The sequence below is a fragment of the Arvicola amphibius genome, chromosome 2 (assembly GCF_903992535.2).
Source record: "Arvicola amphibius chromosome 2, mArvAmp1.2, whole genome shotgun sequence".
NCBI lineage: Eukaryota > Metazoa > Chordata > Mammalia > Rodentia > Cricetidae > Arvicola > Arvicola amphibius.
In genome coordinates this window covers 113319743-113344631 of record NC_052048.2, presented here as the reverse complement: position 1 = coordinate 113344631, position 24889 = coordinate 113319743, and the positions used below count along the sequence as shown (strand labels likewise).

The 24889-nt window shown below is 39.9% G+C and overlaps 1 protein-coding gene across 8 annotated transcripts in view; it reads left to right on the top strand.

The window, feature by feature from the left end:
• Foxn2 (forkhead box N2) overlaps positions 1 to 24889 on the top strand; it is a 49859-nt gene that overhangs the window by 3713 nt on the left and 21257 nt on the right. For 6 of the 8 annotated variants that reach the window (XM_038318518.2, XM_038318517.2, XM_038318519.2 and 3 more), the window contains one exon: positions 17646 to 18196. In XM_038318518.2, coding sequence (XP_038174446.1) covers positions 17660 to 18196 — 537 coding nt within the window. In that variant the 5' untranslated portion in view covers positions 17646 to 17659. Of the gene's footprint in view, positions 1 to 3295; positions 3442 to 16295; positions 16493 to 17645; positions 18197 to 24889 lie in introns of those variants that run through there. The other 2 variants (XM_038318520.2, XM_038318524.2) reach the window with 2 other exon arrangements.

The window sequence follows — 24889 nt, the reverse complement described above, 5'->3', positions numbered from 1 at the left end:
TTATAGGCTTTGACCACTCATTAGAGCCTCATTTTAGATCTATACTTTCTACCTAGGCTGAATAAAGAAAAGTAGGATTTGTGTACGAGGTGTGAAGATTAAGAGATCTGTCTTTAAAGGTGTGAAAGGAACCACTTCTGAATTTACATATTGTCTCATTTCCTCTAGAAAAGGGGGGGGGGATGATGGAATCCTCTTTTGAGGAAGATTGATTTGACTGCAGTGTGTGCAGAGCTCAGAGGAAGTGGGAGGAACTGGGAAGAGCATTACTGAAGGAAAAAGTAACTGAAGTTAAAGAGGATGGTTACTGACAGAAAGCTGAATGTAGGGCCGTGGGAGAAGTCAGGGTGGACATGGCCCGTAAGAGCGGCCCAGCAGGTGCGGGTGCGGGCTGAGTCCGTGGCGGCAGCTGGTGGTGTGAATTTTTATAAGAGTAGTGGCTGAAGTGCTGAGGACTAAGAGTCCTGCTTGGGAAGCTAGAGCCATGGCTTTGCTTTGGTCACATGGGGCCTGTAATGAACACAGTGTCAGTGCCTACGGCTCCACTACAGCAGAATTACTGTCACTTCCTTGTCACCAAACAGACAGAAGAACATTTATCCTCATTTAATTTTTATTTAAACACACTGTAAGAATTTAAGTTTTGCATGTACAGGAAACACGCAAAAAACCTCACCCAGTTTGTCCAGTTGTTGGCGTCTTTCTTACTCTGGTACAGTGTCACAATTAAGGAAACAGGTTTCCTCTACATTACTATTAAATATGTCATTCAGAGTTCTCTAATTTTTCTCTAGGGTCCCTTTTTATGCCATAACTACAGTTTTTTCAGACTTTGATGACATGACAGCTTTAAGACCTAATCAGAAATTTATAGGCATCCCTCAGTTGAGATTTACCTGATGTCCTTCTCATGATGAGACCTGGCTTATAGGTTTAGGGAGGAAGGTAAAAGGTGAAGTGTCTTAGAGTATATTAAGAGTACCGTAGAACAGATAACCTTCATCACTGATTATGATCTATGTTTGTCAGATTTTAGTGTGTGTGTGTGTGTGTGTGTGTGTATACAATCTTATCCACTTCTCCATACCATAGCAGATCTACTTTGGAAAAGCAAAGTATTAAGTATAGTTCATGCTCACAGGCCTTGACCCAATTTTGATTGATTTTTCAAAAATTTCCTTCAACCTAATTTTCTTTTACATTAAAATAAAATTAAACCTGGACCAGTGCTTTTGAGCCTCTACTGAATTTAGGTGGTAAGCCTGGGGTTTCAAGCAAGAAAGACATTGTTTTACCCCAGGAGTATGTCTGATTCAATCATAAAGTAGGATTTACTGTCTTACTCTGTGTTCTTATTTCATTAAGATTTATAAATACAAAGTTACCGAAGCCATAAAAGTCTAAATAACGCTCTGTAAATGGCTGTTTGTAAGCTACTGTCATACAGGTTTAGTATGTGTGCCATAAAAATAGCTGTCCTGTTGCTGTCAGCAGTTTCATTCTTCTGAGTTACACTGAGAAGTTAGCAGAATAGTTTTAACTGTTGTTAGCTATCTTTAAAGTTTTGTTCTGGGGTGTGTGTGTGTGTGTGTGTGTGTGTGTGTGTGTGTGTGTTGAAAAGGCTCTCACTATGTGATCCTGGTTGACTTTGAAATTGGAGTGACCCTCTTGCCTCTGCCCTTTGGAGACATAGTCTCGTATGTAGCTGTAGCTGGCCTGGAACTTGCTATGTAGATCAGGCTAGCCTGCAACTCCTAGAGATCCTATTGTGTACTGAGGCTGCCCTTGAGCTCCTGATCCTCCTGCCTTCACATGCTGCTGAGTGTTGCGATTACAGGTGTGTGCTACCATGCCAAATTAGAGTTTTCAGGTGTTAAAGAAGGTAAGAATTTTCTTGCCTTTTAAAATTTTTTTTATTTTGTGTGTGTGCACACGTTCCTGAGGCGGCCAGAAGAGGGTGTCAGATCACCTGGACCTGGAGTTACAAGAGTAACTCTCTGCAAGAGTAGCAGACACTTTTAACCACTGAACCATCTCTCCAGCATGTCTTGCTTTCCTGATAGTTTGTTTCTGATCCTGTGCATTTGGTTCTTTTGGCCCCCAGAAGCCTGTTTGGTTTGTTTAAGAAATGATTCTAAATTGATGTGTGAAAATACGTGTCTGGGAAGACACATCGGGAAAAGAACGGGCACATGCACAGAGGCCAGAGAACAGTTTGGGGGAATTGGTTTTCATTGGTTTTCAAACTCAAGTCCTTGGGACATGGCAGGTGCTTACACTCAATGAACCATCTTGCTGGCCCTCTTTTTCATAAGGCAAGATTAGTTGTCGATCCAGACTGGCCCAAATTCACTGCTTAGCCCTGTTGAGTCTCCTGCTTCAGTCTTCTGAATGTTCAGACCACATACCCAGCTTTGAAATTCTTCCTAAATTGTATAAATACTCTTTAATTTGTGGATTCGCTGTGTAGAATGTAATACTAGGTTTTTACAGTGATACGGTGCTGCTAATAGAGGTTCCCCCACACACACATACACCCTGAGATAGGGTTTCTCTGTGTAGCTCCAACTGGCCTGGAACTCAGAGATCCATTTGCCTCTGGGATTAAAGGTGTATGTTACCATGGGTGGCTAATATAGTTATTTTGAACTTTGTATATGACCTTAGAAGTAAGGAACTTAGGAAACTAATAAAAACATATCATTGTGGTTTATCTACAAAGAAAGAGTGCAAATAAAAGTGGGAAGACATTTCTTTTAAATTAAGATTTTACTTCACTGTGGCTTTGTTTCATCCTTAAATGTTCACTTGAATGAACTCCCAACCCGGACCTGCACGCACATAAATTAGCGTGTGGGATCTGGATTTACAGGTGGCTATGAGCCGCCTGACATGGGAACTGAACGCATGTTGCCTGGAAGAGCAATATGAGCTTTTAACTGCTGAGCCATCTCTCTCCAATCTAAATGCTCCTTTCTTTTATGCTTACTGAACATGTATTAATAATTATAGCAATAATTTCTACCCCTTATTAATTGTCTACTGGTCTTGGCAATAGTATTTTGCTGCTAGACACATACATGAGTATATAATTCCCAGCAGCAGCTCTGCAGAGTTGTATTTTTGCATATATAAGAAACAAATAATGAGAAATTATATAAATGTAGTGCTGGGTATTTGAACACAGATCTATCATAATAAAAATCCATGTTTTCTTTGTATTACAGTCTGAAGTCTTTTTAAGAAAATGGCTTATTTGTCAGAATGAAATGTTTGCATATTGATCTGTTCCAAGCAGGAGCCGTAAGGAATGCTTGATAGAGAGACTTATTTGCATGCCTCTGCTGGCAGGAATACCGCTGCTTTCTTGTTCCTGTGAGCTAAATAGTGGGTGCTGCTCCCTGGGACTCGGGAGGTTCAGCTCTCTGTCAGGCTGTATAGGTGAGTTGGTGGCTGGTGGGCTTGCTTGACTCCACATCTCTCTGTTCGGTTACCTAGCATGACATTCTGTTATAATTATTTTTTTAAATATTTGCTCACTAAATGTTACAGTTTTGCTAGAGCATAAAATGAATACATTGTATCCTGCCTACACTGATTTATAGCCTAATGTCTGTCTTCCTTCTTCCCTTCCCAATTCTGTATTTTTTGAGGCAGGGTGCCATGTAGCTCAGGCTGGCCTTGACTAACTGCAGGGAAAGGCTGACCTTAAAACTTACGTTTTTTCAGTGTACACCTTTAATCTCAGCACTTGGGAGGCAGAGACAGGTGGATCTCTGTGAGTTTGAGGCCAGCCTGGTCTGCAGAGCTAGTTACCAGGACAGCCAAGACTGTTACCCTGTCTCAAAACAAAAAATGTACAACACCAACAAAAACTTGTTTTTCGGGTATTAGTATTATAGGTATTCATGGTTTCCCCTATAAGTACATGCTAGAATCAATGTAAAGAATTGTATCCAGCATTTTGCAATAGTGTTACTTTCAGTGTAGTAACTGAGGAAAACTAGTTGCCTTTATTTTAGACAGTCAGGTCTCATCGTCCTGTATGTCTTATACAGCAGTCCATCTGTACTCATTTATTGCCTACTTGGCCATGGGAGTCTCTTCAGTTACCTTCCTAACACTGTTCTTTGTGAAGTGCTTTGAAAGTGGACTTTGGGTCTTTCAAAGATGGTTTCTGCCGGTACTGAGGAGGATGGATTGGAGGAATGTGAGCAGAGCCTGGTCAGAATGCTAGTGCCATAGAGAAGGTGAGCTGCCATTCTTCTGAGGCTGTAGTGCTTTTCCTTTCTCAGGGCACTAATTAAAATGTTCTGTTCTGGTGATCTCTGTGTCCCTTCAACTAAATTGAAGTACCTTGTCATGATACTCACTTGGTAATGCTTGCTGAATTATGTTGGCTTTTGAGTCTCTCCTGATTATGTCTCAAAAATAAATGTTCTTGGCTGTCTTAATCAAAAAGATATGTTTTACATATCATAAAAAGTTCACTTTGGCCTACAAATAAAGGTCAGGTACTTCTAAAATGAGTTATATTTGAGGAGCAACAAGTAGCTACTGTCCATCACATTGCCAAACATGATTAAATATTATGGGACAGTCAGTCTCTTAGTTTGCCTTCTCATTTTATTAAACTATTTTAGAGATTATTCCAAAAAATGTTATCTGTATTGTAGAGTGAAATGTAGATACAGAAACCTTTTGAAGCAAATATATAACTTATGAGTTACTGTGAATCCAGCCCCTACATAACCTTCTCAGTAGGGACTTGAATTTGCCAGCAAGAAGCCCCTCAAAACTTTTAATCACAGTGTCCTTACTTTCTCAGGTGGCTGGGGGTAGCTTGCCTAGTATGCACAAGGAGACCCTAGATCCCATCTCTAGCACACACTGACTTTGGGGTTTTGCTTGAGACAGAATCTGGCTAAGTTACATAGTTTCAAGTTAGACTTAGACTCCTGCTTTGGCCTCTCTGGTTGCTGGGATTACATGTCTGTCTTTAAAAGAAAAAAAAAATCAGGTTTGTGTTTATCTGTGCAGTATGTATCCCTAGCCAGCACTTAGCCGTGTCTTCTGAGACTCCCCTTTCATCTTCCTCATTTCCCACCCCATCTTGTTCATTAACTCTTTCGTCTTGTGTGTCTCCTAAGGTTGCATGTAACATATTCATTTCTTGTAATTTCTTAACATGAGCTTTCATTTTTGGATCTTTTCACCTCTTCCCTTTTATTTAGTATTCTTGAACTCTTGTCCCTTCATTTTTAAGCTCTTTCATTTCTACTTATGCTGTTTTTCTTTTATGGCTTGTATGGTTTTTTTGTTTTTAAACTCATTTTGAAATCTTTGGTTTGTTTTATGAGTATTGCCTGAAAAAGCCAGGAGAGAACATTGGATCCCCTGGGACTAGAGTTACAGGTGGTTGTGAACCAGTTGTGGGTACTGGAACTTGAACCCTGTCTTCTGCAAGAGCAGCTCTTGCCAGTAAACACTGAGCCCCCTCTCCAAGCCTTTGTGTTTTGAGACAGGGTTTCACTCTTGCCCTCCCTGGCCCAGAACTTGAGCCGACCTTCTACTGCCTTCCTAGTGCTGGACTTAAAGAGGTGCTGTAGCAAGCAAGCCAGCTTTCTGAGTATTTTATTTTCAAATATGCTTTATTATCTAAAAGGTTGTAATTTTACTTGTTCTCGATTATAACTTTATTTAGGATTATATCAGTATTTTAGCCATACGAACTTTCTCTAAATTTCAAGGAGATGACTGATAGGTTGGACTTCATGGAGTTTTTCCTGCTTATTTATTTATCTATCACTAAAGTTTATGTGGATAGGCTTCTAAAAGTTCCAAGCACTCTACAAAATTTATTTGGAGGCAGGGTCTCACTGTATAGCCCTGGTTGTCCTGAAACTCCCTATGTAGACAGGCTGAACTCAAATTCACGGAGATTTGCCTGCCTCTGCCTCCCATGTGCTGGAAATCCAGCCTTCTCCCTCTTCCCTTTTTTAAATATACAGTGTCAGTTTTCCTGCCTCAGGCTTAGTGCTGATATTGCAGGTGTGCCACCATGTGTAGCTTATTCCTTTCATTACTCTCTGGACTATTTCTTTGCTTGACCTCTTCTCTCCAGTTTTATTTCCATTCCATATATATACTAAGTGTGGGCTCTGTCCTGGAAGAGAGCGCCAAGACTCCATTTTAAGAGTTTAGACAGACTAGAGCAACCATGGGCATGTGTCACTTGACCTCTTCTTACTGGAGCCTGCTTAGCACTGACAAATTGTTCCCCTGGGACTTCCCAGGGAATGCCTATTGGTTGGTGTGTTTCTGTTTGCAGCTCCACCAGTCACTGGGTTTTTTCTCTTGCCCTCTCTTATTTAGACACGTTTAAATAAAGGCTATGCCCATTCTTTCAGTCCTTTGTTTTTCGGATTTTGTTGTGTTCGGTGAGTTAATGAGTTTGGGGATCTGCGGTCTAGTTGCTTGTTTTGGTGGTGGTGCTTGGGTTGAAACTAGGGCCTTGCTCATGGTGGGCAAACATTCTAATCCGGGGCTGCACTCCGGGCCTTAGCTGCTGGCTTTGTGTGATGATTGTGAAGAATCAGAAATTGACTGCACTGGAGCTGCTGCCCTGCGTAATTCTCTCTAGCATTATTTTAACTTTAAATGAGCACACCTTTTTGTCCTAAAGCCTAGTGACTTCTTTTTCCCTAAAATTATTATCATTTAATCTTTTTACAGTAATTTATATAAAAAAGCTCCACATTAATTTTTTTTCCTGTTTCTTCTTAATTAAGATAGCATTTGAGAATCTAGTAAAGGTTCTTTGGAGAGGTGACCCTAGGATTATTTCTTGTTTCAGATATTTTCTTGACTGCCCTAGTTTGGTTTTGGTTGTTTGTTTTTGTTTTTCTTTCTTCCTCCCTCCCTCCCTCCTTCTTTTCCCCCCTCTCTCCCTCCCTCCCTCCCTCCCTCCCTCCCTCCCTCCCTCCCTCCCTCCCTCCCTCCCCCGAAACCAGGTTTATCTATGTAGTCCTGGCCACCCTGTAGATACAACTACACCTCTGTCTCTCGAGTCCTGGATCAAAGCCACCACTGCTTGGCTGACCTAGTTCTTAACACTATTTAGTAGCTAACCCTCATGGTATAGAGCTAGGCACATTCTAAAGGTATAGAGATAATTGGATATAAATAGCTCAATATTGATGGGTTAGTGTTTGGGGGAACTTGTTGGATTTTATGTATTCAGAGATTATTTGACTCAGATGTGCTTGCACATAGTCCTAGATATCTGAGATACTGAGGCAGGAAGATCACTGAATTCCAACAGTTGAAGGCTAGCCAGAGCAGCATATTGAGACCATATCTTAAAATAGCTAGGGGCTGAGAGATGACTCAGTGATTAATAGCACCTACTGCTCTTGCAAAGGACCAATGTTTGATTCCCAGCGCCCACCTCAGGTGGCCCACAACTCCCTGTAATTCTAGCATCCAGGGTTCTGATGCTTCTGGCCTCCATGGACACCAGCACATGCACAAAACTCATACACAGACACATAATTTTTATTTGTTATTTTTTTTTTTGTTTTTCGAGACAGGGTTTCTCTCTGTGTTGCTTTGGAGCTTGTCCTGGAACTAGCTCTTGTAGACCAGGCCCGTCTCGAACTCACAGAGATCCGCCTGCCTCTGCCTCACAAATGCTGGGATTAAAGGCGTGCGCCACTACCACCCGGCCATAGACACATAATTTAAAATGAGATAAATCTTTAAGAATAGATAGGAGATAGTTTGAAAATATGAATTGAGTGATAAGAAAGTTAATGGAGATTCTTTTGCTCATTTATTTCAAGACAGGGTTTCCCTGTGTAGCCCAGGCCATCCTGGAACTTGCTTTGTAGACCAGGCTGGCTTTGACTCATCTGCCTCAGCCTCCCTCATATTGGGATTAAAGGTTATGAGTTGCCACTGCCTGACATGAGAATTCTAATTTTTTTTAAAAAATCAATTTGCCAGGCAGTGGTAGCCCACATCTTTAATCCCAGAATTCTGAACTCAGGCAGAAGCAGATGGTGAGAGTTTGAGAACAGCCTGATATACAAAAAGAGTTCCAGGACAGCCAGAGCTGTTACACAGAGAAAACTTGTCTTGAAAAACCAGCAACAGCAAAAAAAAACAAAAAAAAACTTTTATTTGTATGGTTGTGAGTGTGCACATGTTTGTACCTACAGAGGCCAGAAGAGGGGGTGCAGATCTCCTGGGGCTGGAGTCAGGTATTTGTGAGCTACTTGACATGGGTACTGGGAACCAGTTCTAAAAGCAACATGTACTCTTAACCTCTGAGTTGTCTTTCTAGCCCAATGGAGAGTTCTTTTTATGTTCAGAAGAACAAAGAAGCTAAATTGTATAAAGATTGGCTGACATGTCAGATACTTGCTGTCTGTTAGGAATCAGCTGTATCTAAACAGTTGTAGCACAGAACATCCTCAGTGCCACAATTGAAAAGAAGAGCATAGATTCTTTTAGACATAGGTTCTACTTAGATTCATGGTTGCAGAGGGAATGTGAGGAGTAGGAATTGACTTTTCTTGAGAGGTAAAGGGTAGCTCAAGTGATCTGGCTTGGAGGAAAAGTGCCTTTCTACCCCCTGAGCCATCTTGGGAAAGTCCAGTTCTATTTAAAATTTATATTCAAGTGTTCTGCCTGTATCTCTCCCGCCCAACCTCCTTCCCTCCCTTTAGATAGAGTTTTCCAAGTGTTACTTAGTGCGGCAGTACAGTTCTGTGATAGCGCTCTTGCCTCCACAAGAAACCCTGACCAGAATACCTCTTAAAGGAGAAGAGAAATTTGGCAAGTGCTATCACAAAGCAGAATGGGAGACAGTGCCAAGCAGACTCTTCTGTACTTGGACGGCAAATTGCTCAGCCTTGACTCTTGTTTCACAGTTTGATGAATATATCTTTGTTTAGCTGAAATAAAACATAAGATGACAGAGTTTGGGTGTGCTTTTCCCTTTGTGCTTCTCATCTAGTCTGACAGCAGGTTATACCTGAGGAATTCTGTTTAGTGATGTTGAGTCTATTGTCTTCAGTTTCCTTTCTCTGGTTAGCAATTTGTCTGACTTTATCTGAATTAAGTACCTTAAAGGGTATAGAACTTCAGTGTTTATAAAACAACCCAGTGTCTGTTGTTTCTTTTGCATTACTTACACTAATAACCAGTAGAGGAATAGAGTAAGAGAGATGGAGAGTCTCTAGTAGAGGTTTAGGTAAGAATTAAAGGAGGAGTTGCTATTGTTAGGCTTTTCTATGCTGTATGTGCACATGTGTGTACTGGTCTCTACATCCAGAGGCCAAAAGTGGGTGTTGGGTATCTCATTCTTTCATTTTCTGCAAATTTTAAATCATCTTGGGACTAGGCTGGTAGTGATAGAATCCTATTGATTCTCCTGCCCCACACAGTTCTAAGGTCTTACAGGCATGTGTGGCCATACCTGTCTTTTTTTACATGAAAGCTAGGGATTTGAACTCAGGTCATCATCTTGTACAGTAATCATTCTTACCCATTGAGCCATCTCCCCAGCACTGCTCTCATGTTGCTCAAACTGGCCTTGAACCACTAATCCTCTTGCCTCTTCTTAAGTGCTGGATTACAGGTGTCTTTGAAAGATGATAGTTAAGTAGACAATCCAGGAGTTAAAGGTTGTAGTAGCAAGCTTACAGAGAAGTGACCAGTAAGCACTTGATCAGGATTAATATAGTTTGGATTTACTTCAGGAGCATTATTCATCCTAAGGATGTAGATACTGAGTTGGCTGTATTGATGACAGCCTCTTGCACTGACAGGGTAGTGAAGGCAGGGTGGCACCTAGGGCAGAAGCGAGCATAGGCTCCAGCGGCACTTACACTGAGCTGCATACCACTTAGTCACCCTGTATCTGTTCCCACATATAAAATAGAACCCAATAATAGTCACCATCTGGTAGGGGTGTTGCAAAACAAAGTTCATGAGTTTTAATAAAGATTTTGAAATGATACCTACTAATGAGCATCAACAAGTGTTCTTTTATTCTTATAATACATACACACATGTACATTTATCTACAGGAAAGTCAGTTAATATTTGAATTGTGTATGTGTGTATTTAAAGACAATATCTTGGTTTGTTGTATAGGCCTACCCTAAACTCTGCTGCTTTGGTCCTAAGTGCTGTGTGTTCAAAGGTAGCACACACCACCTGAATTTCAGTTTTGATTATTACTTAGAATATTCTAGAAAAATCGGATCATACCATTTCTCAGATACCAAAGTAACATAATAGCAGAACTGTTGGAAAGATGTATATTAAACCATTTTGGGTATGGCGGTTTGTTTATTTGATTGTGGGAGAGAAGAAGGGTCTCTCCCAAGTCTGGGTGTGAGACCGTTCTTACGGTTTTAGGCTGAAATGTGGAGGATACACAGCGGATGCTGTAGTTAGGTGTGCTGCTATGTAAAGCACAGACATGCAAGGCAGCTTACTTTAGGGACATAGTATCACAGTTCCTGTATGTTGGGATTTCCATTGAAATATACTACATTTTTAGTGGTCTAGGTAATAAAGCATGTAGAGTAGATTAGTTCCATGATTTAGATAATAGTAAACATTTTCAAATTGTTTTGTTTTTAATTAAAAAAAATAGAAGCATCCACTTTCCTTGTTGGTCTGGGGGACACTTTTCATTCAGTTGAGATTTTTTTATGGTATACTAAATTTTTATTTTGTTCAATTTTGAAGTATGTGTATATGGGAGGGAAGGGGGTTTGCACAAACCAGGGAAGGATATAGAAGCTCCCTGAAGCTGCAGTTAAGGCTGTTCTAAGCTGCCCAGTATGGGCGCTCGGAATCAAACTCAGTCATCTAGAGGATCAATGTACTGCTGAGCATTCTCTCTGGCCCTGTGATACTGTTGGTTTTTTGAAACAGGGTCTCACTGTGTAGCCTGACTGGCCTAAAACTCACAGAGATCCACCCACCTCTCCTTCCTGAGCCCTGAGTTTAAAAGGATTAAAGTCTGTACCACCATATTGGGCCCCTGTGGTATTGGTTTTTGAAATCATTATTTATGGGTTATCAGGGATTTCTTGTCTTAAACGTTGTGAGTTTTCCCCTCTAATTTAATAGACCTTAATAATACTTGAGGCTCTTAATGTTTATATTTTAAGAATATTTTTAATAAAAATTTTGTTTTATGTTTATGTGTATTTTGCCTACATGTATATCTGTGTACCACATATGTACCTGGTACCTGCTGGAGTCGAAGAGGGCATCCGATGCCTGTAACTGGAGTTACAGATGGTTGAGCTGTGGTCATGTGGGTCCTCTTAAAGGCAGAGCCATCTCTCTAGCCCCTCTACCATGCTGATTCACTGATAGAATTTGCCCTTGACTTTAAAGAGGGAGTCAGCCCATAGACAAATAGATATGTGGTTTGTTTAGAAGTCTAGAATTTTAAACTAGGAGCTGTATGTAGTGTGAAAAGCTGAATTCTTCTACAGAACTTAATCTTCTCCAGAATCTCAAATAATCATCTTTTTACCTTTCTCAAGAAACTCATGGCTTTGGAGATATCCTGAAACTATGTATAGGAATACCATACTGTGTGCAGATTATTTACATAGATGTGGAATATAAACTCAGGGTTGCAAAATGTACCTGACTGAATTAGGAAGAGAAGAGTAAATTTAGAAAGAAGCTGCCAAGCAGCTTTTTCCTTTTTCTGTTTTTAACATTATTGAAAGGTGTGTTGTTGTTGTTTTCCACTGTTTTATTTCTTTTACCCTCATTTCAGAAGCAGTTTCTCCTTGAGAACTCTGTCCCCCTTCTCTTAACTTGAAAATGCAGCGGCACACATTCTCTTGTTGTTCAGAGACAATGGATCACATGCTGTATCACTAAATCTGACCTGGAGGCAGTTTTATCCCTCGGTTGTCCTGGATACATGACATTATGTAGCATTATGATCAAACATACATCTTTGTGCTCTACATTTGGGATTTTAAAATCTATTTTATCTATTCTATGTGTGTATATGTATACCTGAGGGTATCTATTATACCACATTGCATTCAGGAACCTGAGAGATCTAAGAGCACATCGGATCCCCTGAGCTGGAGTTACAGGTGCTTGTGGGTGGTGATTCAAACCTGGGCTTCTACACTGTACATTCTAACAACTGAGCTGTCTCTCTAGGACTACATTTAGGATTTTAAATCTATCTTCTAATCTCAGAATTAGGTGTTTTGGAATGGGCATGATTTGTAATGGAAAACCTTAAAGAATGTAATGCAAATCTGTAGGAAAAATTGGGACATCTTGTGATCCCTGTCTTAGTTGCTGTTCTATTTTTTTTTGTTGTTGTTGTTTTTGTTTTTTTCGAGACAGGGTTTCCCTGTAGTTTCGAAAGCCTGTCCTGGAACTAGCTCTTGTAGACCAGGCTGGCCTCGAACTCAGAGATCCGCCTGCCTCTGCCTGTGCTGGGATTAAAGGCGTGTGCGCCACCACTGCCCGGCCTTAGTTGCTGTTCTATTGCTGTGAAGAGACACCTTGACCAAGGCAGGTCTGATAAGAGAAATCATTTAAGTGGAGGCATGCTTACAGTTTCAGAGGTCTTTATAACCGTGGTGGGAGCATGGCTGCATGCATGTGGGTGCTGGAGAAGTAGTTGAGAGCTACACCATGATCGCAGAGAGGGATCAGGAGAGCGAGCCAGTGGGAACTCCTAGAGGTCCTGCCTCTGTCTCCCAAATGCTGGGATTAAAGGTGTGTGCCACCATACCAACCATAAGCATCTTGATAATAGATGATTTTTTTTCACTTGATACAAATTGCGAAAGAGGACAGAAGATTCCGATTTGAATATGAATGAATATTATTCTGTACATTTTTATATAGCTGTTTTCATTATACCATATATCGTATTAGTTCCTATCTTCTTTTGTTTCTGAGAATGTTGTTAATAAGTAAAAACTTAAATATGTTTCTAAATTTTTTAAGGTTGTTGTTTTTTAAGGACTTAATTTTATATGTATAAATGTTTGCCTTCATTGTGTGTGTGTGATGTGTACCTGCAACTGGAACTACAGGTGGCTGTGAACCTCCATGTGGGTTCTAGGAACTGACCTGACCTTAGGCAAAAGCAGCAAGTGCTCTTAACTACTGAGCTGTCTATCCAGTCTCTTTTAAAAATTCACTTATGTCTAAGAATGTTGGCCTAGGGCAGAACTGTTGATATTAACAATATACTGAAAGTTCTGAGATTTAAATTATTTTACCACTTAAATCTGAGAGGTCAGAAGAAAGGTTCTGTTAAAGTGATGGGGTTGGCAGAGTCCAGTCATAAGTGCAGTGAGTGAAACAAACAGAATCCGGAAGTTAGTGTTGCATTAGGAGGAAGTCGGGAAACGATTGCGGCACCTTCTGAGAAGTCCCATGGTCAGCTGCTGTGCCTGGTGGGTCTCATTGATATGAAGGAGAGACATATGTAGTAAATCTTTTTCAAAGTTTCAAAATTTAAAAAGTCACTCATTAATTGATAAACTAATCTGTGTTATAGAAAGCTTTGTGATAGAATGGGCTAGCAAGAGGTGGCTTCTGATTTGGTCTTGAGTTTTCTGATAAGTCCATGAATTGACTGGGGGGGGGGGTTAACTACTAAAAATAATCTAGCATAACATTTTCCTCAAGAACTTTGAGCTTAAGTTTAAACTATAAAAATAAATATATTTAAAAAAATTTGGAAGGACTAATAAAGTCCTTTACCAAATCTGTAATATAAGCAGCTTTTCAAATAAGCTCCCCTCCAGTTTTTACAAGTCCTCTAGTTTCGGTTACTGTTTCAGATAGTGGACCCAGTGGTGACGGAGTAGTAGACTGAAGAGGTAACTGCAGTGTTTCTGTTGCAGGAAATGCAAGTTAGCTCTAATGTTTAATGATGCTTCAGATATTTATTTGTGGGGAGGTTGGGACTTAGTTGTACATGATACAATTTTACATATTTTTAGACAGAAATAAATGTTGATTTTGTTTGTTTGTTTGTTGATGGAGAGAGGGTCCCTTTGTTTGTCCCAGCCACCCAGCTAGCTTACACCCGAAATAATCACACAGAAACTGTATTAATTAAAACACTGCTTGGCCATTAGCTCTAGCCTCCTATTGGGTAACTCTCACATCTTGATTTAGCCCATTTCTATTAATTTGTGTTCACCATGAGGTTGTAGCTTACCAGGAAAGATTTAGCATGTCTCCATGGCGGCTCTCTGTCTCTGCTTTCTTCCTCCCAGAATTCAGTTCTGTCTCCTCTGCCTACCTAAGTTCTGCCCTATCAGGCCAAGCAGTTTCTTTATTGATTAACCAATGAAAGCAATACATAAACAGAAGGACCTCCTACACCAGTTTTATTTTTTTTAATTACTAATATCTATGTTTCTACTTGCCATAGACTGTGCCACATTTAACATTAGATTTACTGGATTGCTGATGAAGTTGGATATTTTTTCATATTTTTGCTGTTGACACTTGCATCTGCTATAGCAGACTTAGTCTTAGGTAGAGTAGTCATGAGTACTCTAAAATTGTTTCTCCTTGTGTATCTCCTTGAAACACAAAGGCTGCGAGTCTTGCTAAGAAGATGCTTGTCTACAGTGTCCCGGCATTTTCAGCTTTGCTTGCTATGTATTTCCTGTAATGCTGAGGCATATTTGCTGCCATTTATACTCCTTTCCAAGATAATGGCTGTTACAGTTCATATCAGCTTGGTAATGTGCCAGCATTGTAGCAAGTTTGGAGGACACACGTCACCATATAGTGCAAACACAAGACATCACAAAAATTTATGAACCAAAAGATTATAGACCTAGTAAAGGAATTTTTATAAAAACCATATTTGCCCCCATCTAAATTAGTTTCTGAGAGATTTTGCTTTTCAAGTGCCTGTTACATTAATGCGCTGTGTTACCTGTGCAGAGAGGCACAGCCCGGCCCTGCTAGCAGCTGCCCAGGGAGTTCTTTTCTGTGTGATGGCCTCTACTCAGGTGAAGGTTCACCGTTGGGTGCACTGTGGGAAGGTTTTCAGGAGAGTTTATTATCAGACACGGGGAGTCACAGCTTGTACCCCTGAGTTTGATAACAAGTTCATTAAATATTAAGACAGGGAGATGTGGGGTAAGGAGGAGGCAGTAAACAATCCCAAAACAGGCTTCTCAAGATAGTCACTTTTAGATGTCTTACAATGCCTGTTCATGTGGTCTGGTGGCTTAAATGATGTCATTTACAGAGTTTAAACATTAATCAGAGCTTAGACCTGAAGTTTAAATATTAAGTAGAAATGTATGAGCTGGTTTACTATTTTTCTTTCAGATTTTTTTAGATTTTATTTTATTGATATTTATTGAGCTCTACATTTTTCTCTGCTCTCCCCTCCCTCCTTCAACCCTTTTCCAAGGTCCCCATGCTCCCAATTTACTCAGGAGATCTTTAAGTTTTCTGGGATTGTGGTTTGTAGGCTGGCTTTCTTTGCTTTGTATTTAAAAACCACCTATGAGTGAGTACATGTGATAATTGTCTTTCTGTGTCTGGGTTACCTCACTCAAAATAATGTTTTCTAGCTCCATCCATTTTCCTGCAAAATTCAAGCTGTCATTTTTTTCTGCTGTGTAGTACTCCATTGTGTAAATGGACCACATTTTTCTTATCCTTGTCCAAAAAACAGTTCTCAGTTATCTCCACTTTAAATGATGGCTGGCTGACATATAGCATGCAAAGTGTTTAGTATATGCTATCTGGTCCTGAAAATATTTTGTTGAAATTGTAGAAGAAGAAAGTGGTGGTTACCAGATACTCTAGCAGAGAAGGCACAGGAATTTAGAGTTGTGCAGGAGTAAATTCTCGTTCTCTGTCCTACAGCACTGTGACTAGTTAGTGAAAACGTGTCTCAAGACTGCTGAAACAACATGTTAAATATGTTCTTACCATGGAGGTGATTTATGTTATTTATGTTGGCGTGTGTGTTCTGCAGCACAGTTTCATTACATTGTCCTGGCCGTCTTAGTTAGGGTTTCTATTGCTGTGAAGAGACACAGTGACCACAGCAGCTCTTCTAAAGGAAAGCATTTCACTGTGGTGACTCGCTTACAGTTCAGAGGTTTGGTCCATTATTGTCATGGTGGGACATGGCGGCATGCAGGCAGACATGGTGCTGGAGAGGGAACTGAGAGTTCCACATCTTGTTCAGGCAGCAGGAAATGGCCTGAGATACTGGGTGTGACTTTAGCATATATGAGACCTCAAAGCCTGCCTCCACAGTGACCCACCTCCTCCAACAAAGTTACACCTCCCGATAGTGCCTCTCTCTAAGACATTATGGGAGCCGATTCAAGCTACCACACTGCTGACCTAGAATTTGTTATGTAGACCAAGCTGTCATTGAACCTGGAGTCATTGTCCTGCCCCTGCCTCCCGAATGGTGAGATTTTAGGAATGCTCCATCTTGTCAACTAATTAGCATGTTTTAATCATTCCACAATATATACATGTGCAAGTTTATATAATTAATTTGTGTCAATTAAAAATAATTTGAAAAGAAAATTTTTTTCTTTAGTAGGATATATGAAGACAAAATTGGGTTATTTTTTAAATTTTATTGTATGTGTGTCAAATGTTTTGCTTGCATGTGTGTGTATCATGTACCTAGTACTCTTGGAAGTTAGAAGAAGGCAGTGGATCCTCTAACTGGAGTTATGGATGATTGTGAACTGCCCTCTAGTCCTAGAAATGATTTTTTATGGTAATTTTTTTAAAATTTGGAGATTTACTTGAAATTATTGTTTGAACATTGTTTCAAATTTGAGTATTTTAAAGATTGAGCAGTATGTATGACTATTACAGTAAAATAATATAGATACTTAGGATAAATTAGAAGTCATGATATAGTCTGTTCATTAAGTTTATTTATGTATGGGAACAGCTACAGCTACATAATACTTGCCACTAGCATGCCTGTGGAGGTTCAAAGACAACTTACAGGCATTGATTCTCAGAGTTGAACTCAGGTTGTCGCACTTGGAGTAAGCACTCTTTATCCACCATACCATCTCACCTGCCCCATTTTTTAATAATAACTAAAACTAATTATTGTGGACTTTAAACTTTACTGTTTACTCTATATTGCTCAATTTGTCTTATTATCATTCATACATGTGATGCTGTCAAGTTATGTTTTATTGTTTATTATTCATTGTTTCAAATAATATAAAACAACTACTTCTTTGCATGCATTATAACTATCAAAACTACATTTTATTTAAATATTATATGGGAAGCTGGGTGTGGTGGTGCACATGTTTATTATTCCCAGTACAGAGGAGGCAAAGGCATGAGGATCTCTGAGTTTGAGGAGAGCCTCATCTACATAGTGAGTTCCAGGACAGCCAGAACTACAAATAGAGACCCTGTCTGAAAAATAATAAAGAAAACCGCAGCTATTTATATTTATTTATTGTTTGTGTGACATACTCAACTACAAATTTTTCTTGATTTGGATGTGTGTATACAAATGTTTATTTGCTTTTCCCAGAGTTTAAGGTTTATATTAATTTATAACTTTTTTTTAATTGCAGAACTATACGAGTAAATGGGTCCAGTAATTGGAATGACTCCAGATAAGAGAGCTGAGACCCCAGGAGCCGAGAAGTTTGCAGGACTAAGTCAGATTTATAAAATGGGAAGTTTGCCTGAAGTTGGGGATGCTGCAAGGCCAAAGGCCACTCTAGTGGGCACTGACTCAGCAGATGACGAACTAACAAACTTGAACTGGCTTCATGAAAATAGTAATCTTCTAACAAACTTCAGGCTTGGAAGTGAAGGTTTTCCAATGGTTAGTCCGTTGTATGACATAGAGGGAGATGATGTGCCGGCCTTTGGACCATCCTGCTACCAGAACCCAGAGAAAAAGTCAGCAACTTCAAAGCCCCCGTACTCCTTTAGTCTTCTCATTTATATGGCTATTGAACACTCTCCAAATAAATGTTTGCCTGTCAAAGAAATTTATAGCTGGATTCTGGACCGTTTCCCATACTTTGCCACCGCACCCACAGGCTGGAAGAATTCTGTTCGGCATAATCTATCCCTGAATAAATGTTTTCAGAAAGTGGAAAGGAGCCATGGCAAGGTCAGTATTGATAAACATCACTCTGTGCAGTGGGGGAATTGATACAGGTCCATGAGATATGGGGAAACCAAGGGACGCAAAGCCCAGCTAGGTTAGGTTGAGATCAATTATCTTCATCATTTGCTTTAATTTATGATGCTTTAAAATGTCTTAGCTTTGAGAGAAACTTATTCTTTTGAATGAGCCTTCCTCATCCCATTATCCACCCCTCACCCCACCAGGAGTTGAAACTATGCTATGTTAGGTAAGCACTCCACTGCATGGTATCCCCAGACCGTCTGAGTTGTTTGTTCCTTTCTTTTTTGAGGGTGTATATGTCTCATTTAAAAAAGATTTTATTTTTAATGCTACGTGTTTCTGGGTTTGTGCATGAGTATAGTGTCTTCAGAAGTCACAACAAGATATTGAATTCCCTAGAGCTAGAGTTACAGGCATTTGCGAAATGCTTAATGTGAGTGCTAGGAACTGGACTTGAGTTCTTTGGAAGGAGCAATACATGCTTTTAACCACTGATTCATCTCTCGAGTCCCATGGAGTAGATCCCCCTTAATTTCTACAACTATATCAGTATATATGTCCTTTTTATTCCGCTTAACAATCTATCTCATAAAGTATAGCTCATTTATATTAAACAGTATCACAGGTATTATTTTTAATTTGCTTTTTCTCTGTTGTATTTTTAAAAATTTACTTTTTAAATTTTCTTTTAAAAATATGTCTCCTGTAGATATAGAAGGTATATAAAAGCACTGGTATATTCTGTATGTGTCTCCTGTAGATATAGAAGGTATATAAAAGCACTGGTATATTCTGTATGTGTCTCCTGTAGATATAGAAGGTATATAAAAGCACTGGTATATTCTGTATGTGTCTCCTGTAGATATAGAAGGTATATAAAAGCACTGGTATATTCTGTATGTGTCTCCTGTAGATATAGAAGGTATATAAAAGCACTGGTATATTCTGTATGTGTCTCCTGTAGATATAGAAGGTATATAAAAGCACTGGTATATTCTGTATGTGTCTCCTGTAGATATAGAAGGTATATAAAAGCACTGGTATATTCTGTATGTGTCTCCTGTAGATATAGAAGGTATATAAAAGCACTGGTATATTCTGTATGTGTCTCCTGTAGATATAGAAGGTATATAAAAGCACTGGTATATTCTGTATGTGTCTCCTGTAGATATAGAAGGTATATAAAAGCACTGGTATATTCTGTATGTGTCTCCTGTAGATATAGAAGGTATATAAAAGCACTGGTATATTCTGTATGAGTGAGAAAGGGAGACAGAGTGGAAAGAAACACTGAACATGAAGGTTAGTGAATGTCATAGTAAGTTACTTGCCCTTCAGTTCTGAGGTCAGGACAAGGCTATGATAAGGTTTTCCTTTATTTCATTTGTGATATTACATTGTTGTCCTGAACCTGTCTCTATTCCCTATCAAAGGAGGGTCGCACTTAGTACTGCATTTGGATATAGTTTCTTTCTTTTTTGGGGGCGGGATTTATTTATCATGTACGTATACAGTGTTCTGTCTGCTTGTGTGCCTGCAGACCAGAAGAGGGCTCCAGGTCTTGTTACTGATGGTTGCGGGCTGCCATGTGCTTGCTGAAAATGGAACTCAGAACCTCTGGAAGAGCAGTCAGTGCTCTTAACCTCTAAGCCATCTCTCCAGCCATAAAGTTTCAATAAAGATGCAGTTTTGAGCAGTCTTAACACTGCCTCAACACTTGTCTGAGTCTGCTGATTTGGTTTGACATTGTGTTGTAAGGTAAAACTAGCTTTAGGAATTCATTTTCCTTGATTTATAGAATTCATACTTGCTTGGATTGGTTTGCTTTACCCTTAACTTTTTAAACATTTTTTAAAATTCTTTTCACTGTCTTTTTAGTTTAGTGTTTTTTGGGTAATTTCATCATTCCCAGGGCTTCACTTAGCATCTGGATGCTAATGACTCTTAAGTTTGTCTCCTAAAGGCCAGACCTAATTTGCAACTAATTGTTTAATTTAGAGTCATGTCTGATGGAATTTATATACATTGGACTTTATGTCTTCCTTCTCTAGGATTCAAGATGATAAATTTGATGTTTGTTCTTTATGGTGCTTAGTTACTTGGATATAAAACTTGAAAGGAGTTTATATATTATCCTGAGGAACTCTCTTGTTTCATAACGAGCACATTGAGACCAGCTAGGTGTTCATTTGACCATGACCTGCAAAAACCAAGGTTAGAATATAGGAAATAAAATACCTATAAAATCTCAAGGGTCCTAGTTTATTTCTCATCAGTTAAAATGTACATATGTGTATATATGCATGTGTATATTTATACTTTACATATATATGTGTGTATTTATATAAATGGTAAAGATAGTCTTAGAAATTTATTTTTGTTAATTTGCATAATATATAATATCATGTTCATACTTGCCTGAATTCTTTTTCTTTACCATTAGCTGTTTTGTTTTTGATTTTTGAGAGGAGAGGGGGGTATTTCAAGACAGAGTTTCTGTGTGGAGCTGGTTGTCCTAGAACTTACTCTGTAGACCAGGCTGTTCTTGAACTGAAAGATCCACCTGCCTCTGCTACCTAAGTGCTGTTTTGTTGTTGTTGTTGTTGTTGTTGTTGTTTTGATTTTTGTTTTACTTTTTCATTGTTGTCATATTATTTTGTGTTTTGGGGTAATCTCATTTATCTATATATGTATATATACATATATATAATTCGCAGAGAGAAGGCGGGGAGTCAGCATGAATAATTTGAATCGTATGTTCAAGAGCCAGGTATGTAACTTCATGAAAGCCTCACAATAGCCTCATGTCACCATGAATCATACACTATAAAACACAGTAGCTTATGGGACATTAATAACATTATAACTAACAGGGATGGAGAGATTACTGAGCCATTAAGAACATTTGTGCTCTTCTAGATGACCAGAGTTTGGTTCCCAGCCCTCATATCAAGCAGCTCACAACCACCACTAACTCAAGCTCCAGAAGATCTGACGCCCTCTTCTAGCCTATGTAAGCACACATGTGGCATGGCCACACGTACACAAATACATAAATAGTAAATCTTCAAACAAAAAAATTCTTAGAATAGTTTTCAGAGTTCTCTCAATTTGATCTCTTTTTGATGCTTTTTAAAAAGATTACTCCATGAACTGCCCCATACACACACACACATTTTACACCAGCTATTCCAGTGTACTGTGATCTTTATCTTACCCCATCTACATGTATTTCCCTGTTCTCTGGAGAAACCACTTCCTCACAGTCCAGCTCACTAGCTCTCCCTCAGGCACTTGCCGCTTTGGTATATCTATTCTGGGCTCCTATCCTTTTGTTTGTTTCTGTAGTACATATTGAAGGGACTGGTACATATTGAAGTACATATTGAAGCGCCCAAGACCCGCTTCTCAGCTCAAAGGAGATTTCTTTGCCTCAGAGTGACAAAGGGCAGGGGATAAAAGACAAAGACAGGAAATAGAGCATGAGGGAGAAAGGGAAGGAGCAAGGTAGAGGGGGAAGGGATATTTGTCCTGGAGGGATAAAGGACTGCGTTTGGATAGAGAGGGGAAAGATGGGACACATGGGCAAATGATTGGCAGCTTATAAAGGTAAAAGGGGAAATCCCATGTTAGGACAAGGTGTTTAATTTTGATTGGACAGGTCAATTAGGGTAGCCAAAGGCTTTTGATTGTTGGTCCTCAATACTTTGATAGGTGGATTTAGTAACCAGCCTGAGGAGGAGGAAGTGGACAGGTAAGGGAGTAGACCTTGGTGGCTAGTTTTAGGAAGGCAATCTAGAGGTTTTAGCAGGGCAGAGGGAATCAGAGGGAAGGACAAGGCCTGCCAGAGCCATGTTTGCCATACTTGGGCTGTCCAGAGTCCCTTCACATATTATATCATAGCTGTGCACAAGTTTTTGTATCCTACCAGAGTGGATATAAACTCTCTATGATCAAGAAACTTAGTGCAGTAATCACTTACAGATTTATCTACCTACTTTTCCCTTGTCTGACACAGTGGTTGGGAACAGGGGCCCTGAGTCAACCGATTTTCAACCATATTAAAATCCAGTCTCTCAGCAGCCATTGCTCCTCATTGCTCTCAGCAGTCAAAAAATTTAAAGACAACACAACATACAGTATCCAGACTCTCTGTATTTTTAATCTTTACATGGCTTTTTGAAATTACTCCCTTTTAAAGAACTTTATTTAATTTTAAAACTATATTTTAATCTAATGCAGTACATATTCTTTCTCTTCTTTCTCCCAAGCCTTTGTACATTTAAAAATACACTGTAACCCATTTAGAGGTTTTTTTCTATCTGAATCAGTCTTTACTGTGTATCTGTGTTCTGTCTGCATGAGCAAAACTCCAGACCTGTTGTGCAGTGTATTGGCAGAGTTTCCACTGGCTGCTTAAGCTTGCAGACAGCGACTGGGAAATGTGCAGCAGCCAGTGTGAGACTGCAGGAACTGGCTACACTGCTCATGGCGGTTGGCGGCCACCTCCAACTCACAAGCAGCTGCTGGAAGATGGCATAGGCAGATGCATCTGCACTGCAGCTGGCCTGAGACTGTAAGACTAGGAAGCTGCATTTGTCTCTTTCTGTGCATTTAGAACCTTTTTCAAAACTTTCTCAGGCTCTTTGTGGATGTTCATCTCCTGTCCCTCTGGCTGGCTGACATCTCCAGACTCCACCCTTCTTACCAGCATTCTCCTCATCTGGCTCTCCTGCCTAACCTTATTCTGTTCAGCTTTTAGCCAAGCAGCTTGTTTATTAAACTAACCACAGTGACATTTATTCATACAGTGTAAAGGAACATTCCATAGCACTTAAGGTAAACATTTTTTGCTTTCTTGTTTGATTTTTATATAATGAGCTTGCTTATCCTCCCTCCCTCTTTTCCTCCCTTCTTCCCTCTCTCCGGATAGGGTTTCATGTAGCCCAGCTGGGCTCAAACTCACTGTGTAGCTGAGGATGGCTGTCCTAGTTACTTTTAAATTGCTATGATAAGATACCATGACCAAGAAAACTTATAGGAGAAATGTTTCCCCATATGGTAGGGAATGACTGCAAACAGGCAGGTGTGGTGCTGAAGTAGTCGTATTAAGGGACACAAATGATAAAAACCAAGACACAGAATTGGAGTTCAGGTTGAAGATCAGAAAAGCAAAGCAGCCAGCCACTAGAGAGACCTTACCTCTACCAGATCTTCAGACTGAAGGGGCAAGATTCTGTCTCCACGAATGTTCAGACCCCACACTCCAGTGAGATCCTGTCTCTTCCCCTTTATATTCCTGTCTCTGCCCAGCCATATCGCTCCTGTCTCCACCTCCCTAGTGCTAGGATTAAAGGTGTGAGCCACTGCCACCTGGATCTGTTTCTGGATTGATTTTGTGTAGCCCAAGATAGCCGTGAACTCACAGATACCAGTTCTCAAGTCCTGGGATTAAAAGGCCACTCCCGCCGGGCGGTGGTGGCGCATGCCTTTAATCCCAGTACTCGGGAGGCAGAGGCAGGCGGATCTCTGTGAGTTCGAGACCAGCCTGGTCTACAAGAGTTAGTTCCAGGACAGGCTCCAAAGCTACAGAGAAACCCTGTCTCGAAAAACCAAAAATAAATAAATAAACAAACAAATAAATAAATAAATGGCCACTCCCTGGCCTCTAGTGGTTTAGCTTTGCATTCTGATCTTCAGGCAAGCTTTATTTTTTTAAAAATACAAATAAAATATCACTGTACACAGTATGAGACAGAAAGCTGAGAATGGCATGGACTTTTGAAACCTAAAAACCCATCCTAGTGACACATTTCCTTCAACAAGGCTACATCTCCTGATCCTTCCCAAACAGTTTCACTACTGGGGACCATGTATTTAAAAATACGAGCTTAGGGAGACTTTTCTCGTTCAAATCACCACAATGGCATGGAAGTCATTAAAGATTTCCTTTTATTTTTTTAAATTTTAAAACTTTTTTTAATTTAAATCATGGCTGACCTCGAACTCACTATTTAAGGTCCAAGAAAATGCTGAAAGACCGACCCAGGACTCAAATAGTGTGCAAGAGCAAAGAGTGTTTATTTACCAGCATATGTGGAGTCAGTTACCTGTACAAAATGGAGACAACCCTGAGAGGAGTGTGCAGGCTCCTTTTAAGCATAGCTAGGGGAATTTTAGGAATAGTTAGGTCATCTCAAGCATAATTGGTTAGGCAGGCAGCAGTTACATTAGTATATTTTTAATTGACTGAGTTTTTTTTTGGAGGGGGGCGTTTCGAGACAGGGTTTCTCTGTGGCTTTAAAGCCTGTCCTGGAACTAGCTCTTGTAGACCAGGCTGGTCTCGAACTCACAGAGATCCTCCTGCCTCTGCCTCCCGAGTGCTGGGATTAAAGGCGTGCGCCACCACCGCCTGGCAATTGACTGAGATTTTAACTATGGATCTACTTGGGTACATTTCAAGGGGATTGCAGGAATTGTCCTTGAGACATTGTGGGACTGACTCAGGCCTTGTTTGTGCTTTCCCTGGTCCCTGAATGTAAAGGTATTTGTTTAATAGTCCTTTATTCTCACTTGACTCTGCTTTCTTTCTCCCAGCATTCAGTTTAGTTTTCCCCACCTAGCTCCGTTCTGCCCTGCTCTGCTGTAGGCTCAAAGCAGTTTCTTTATTAACCA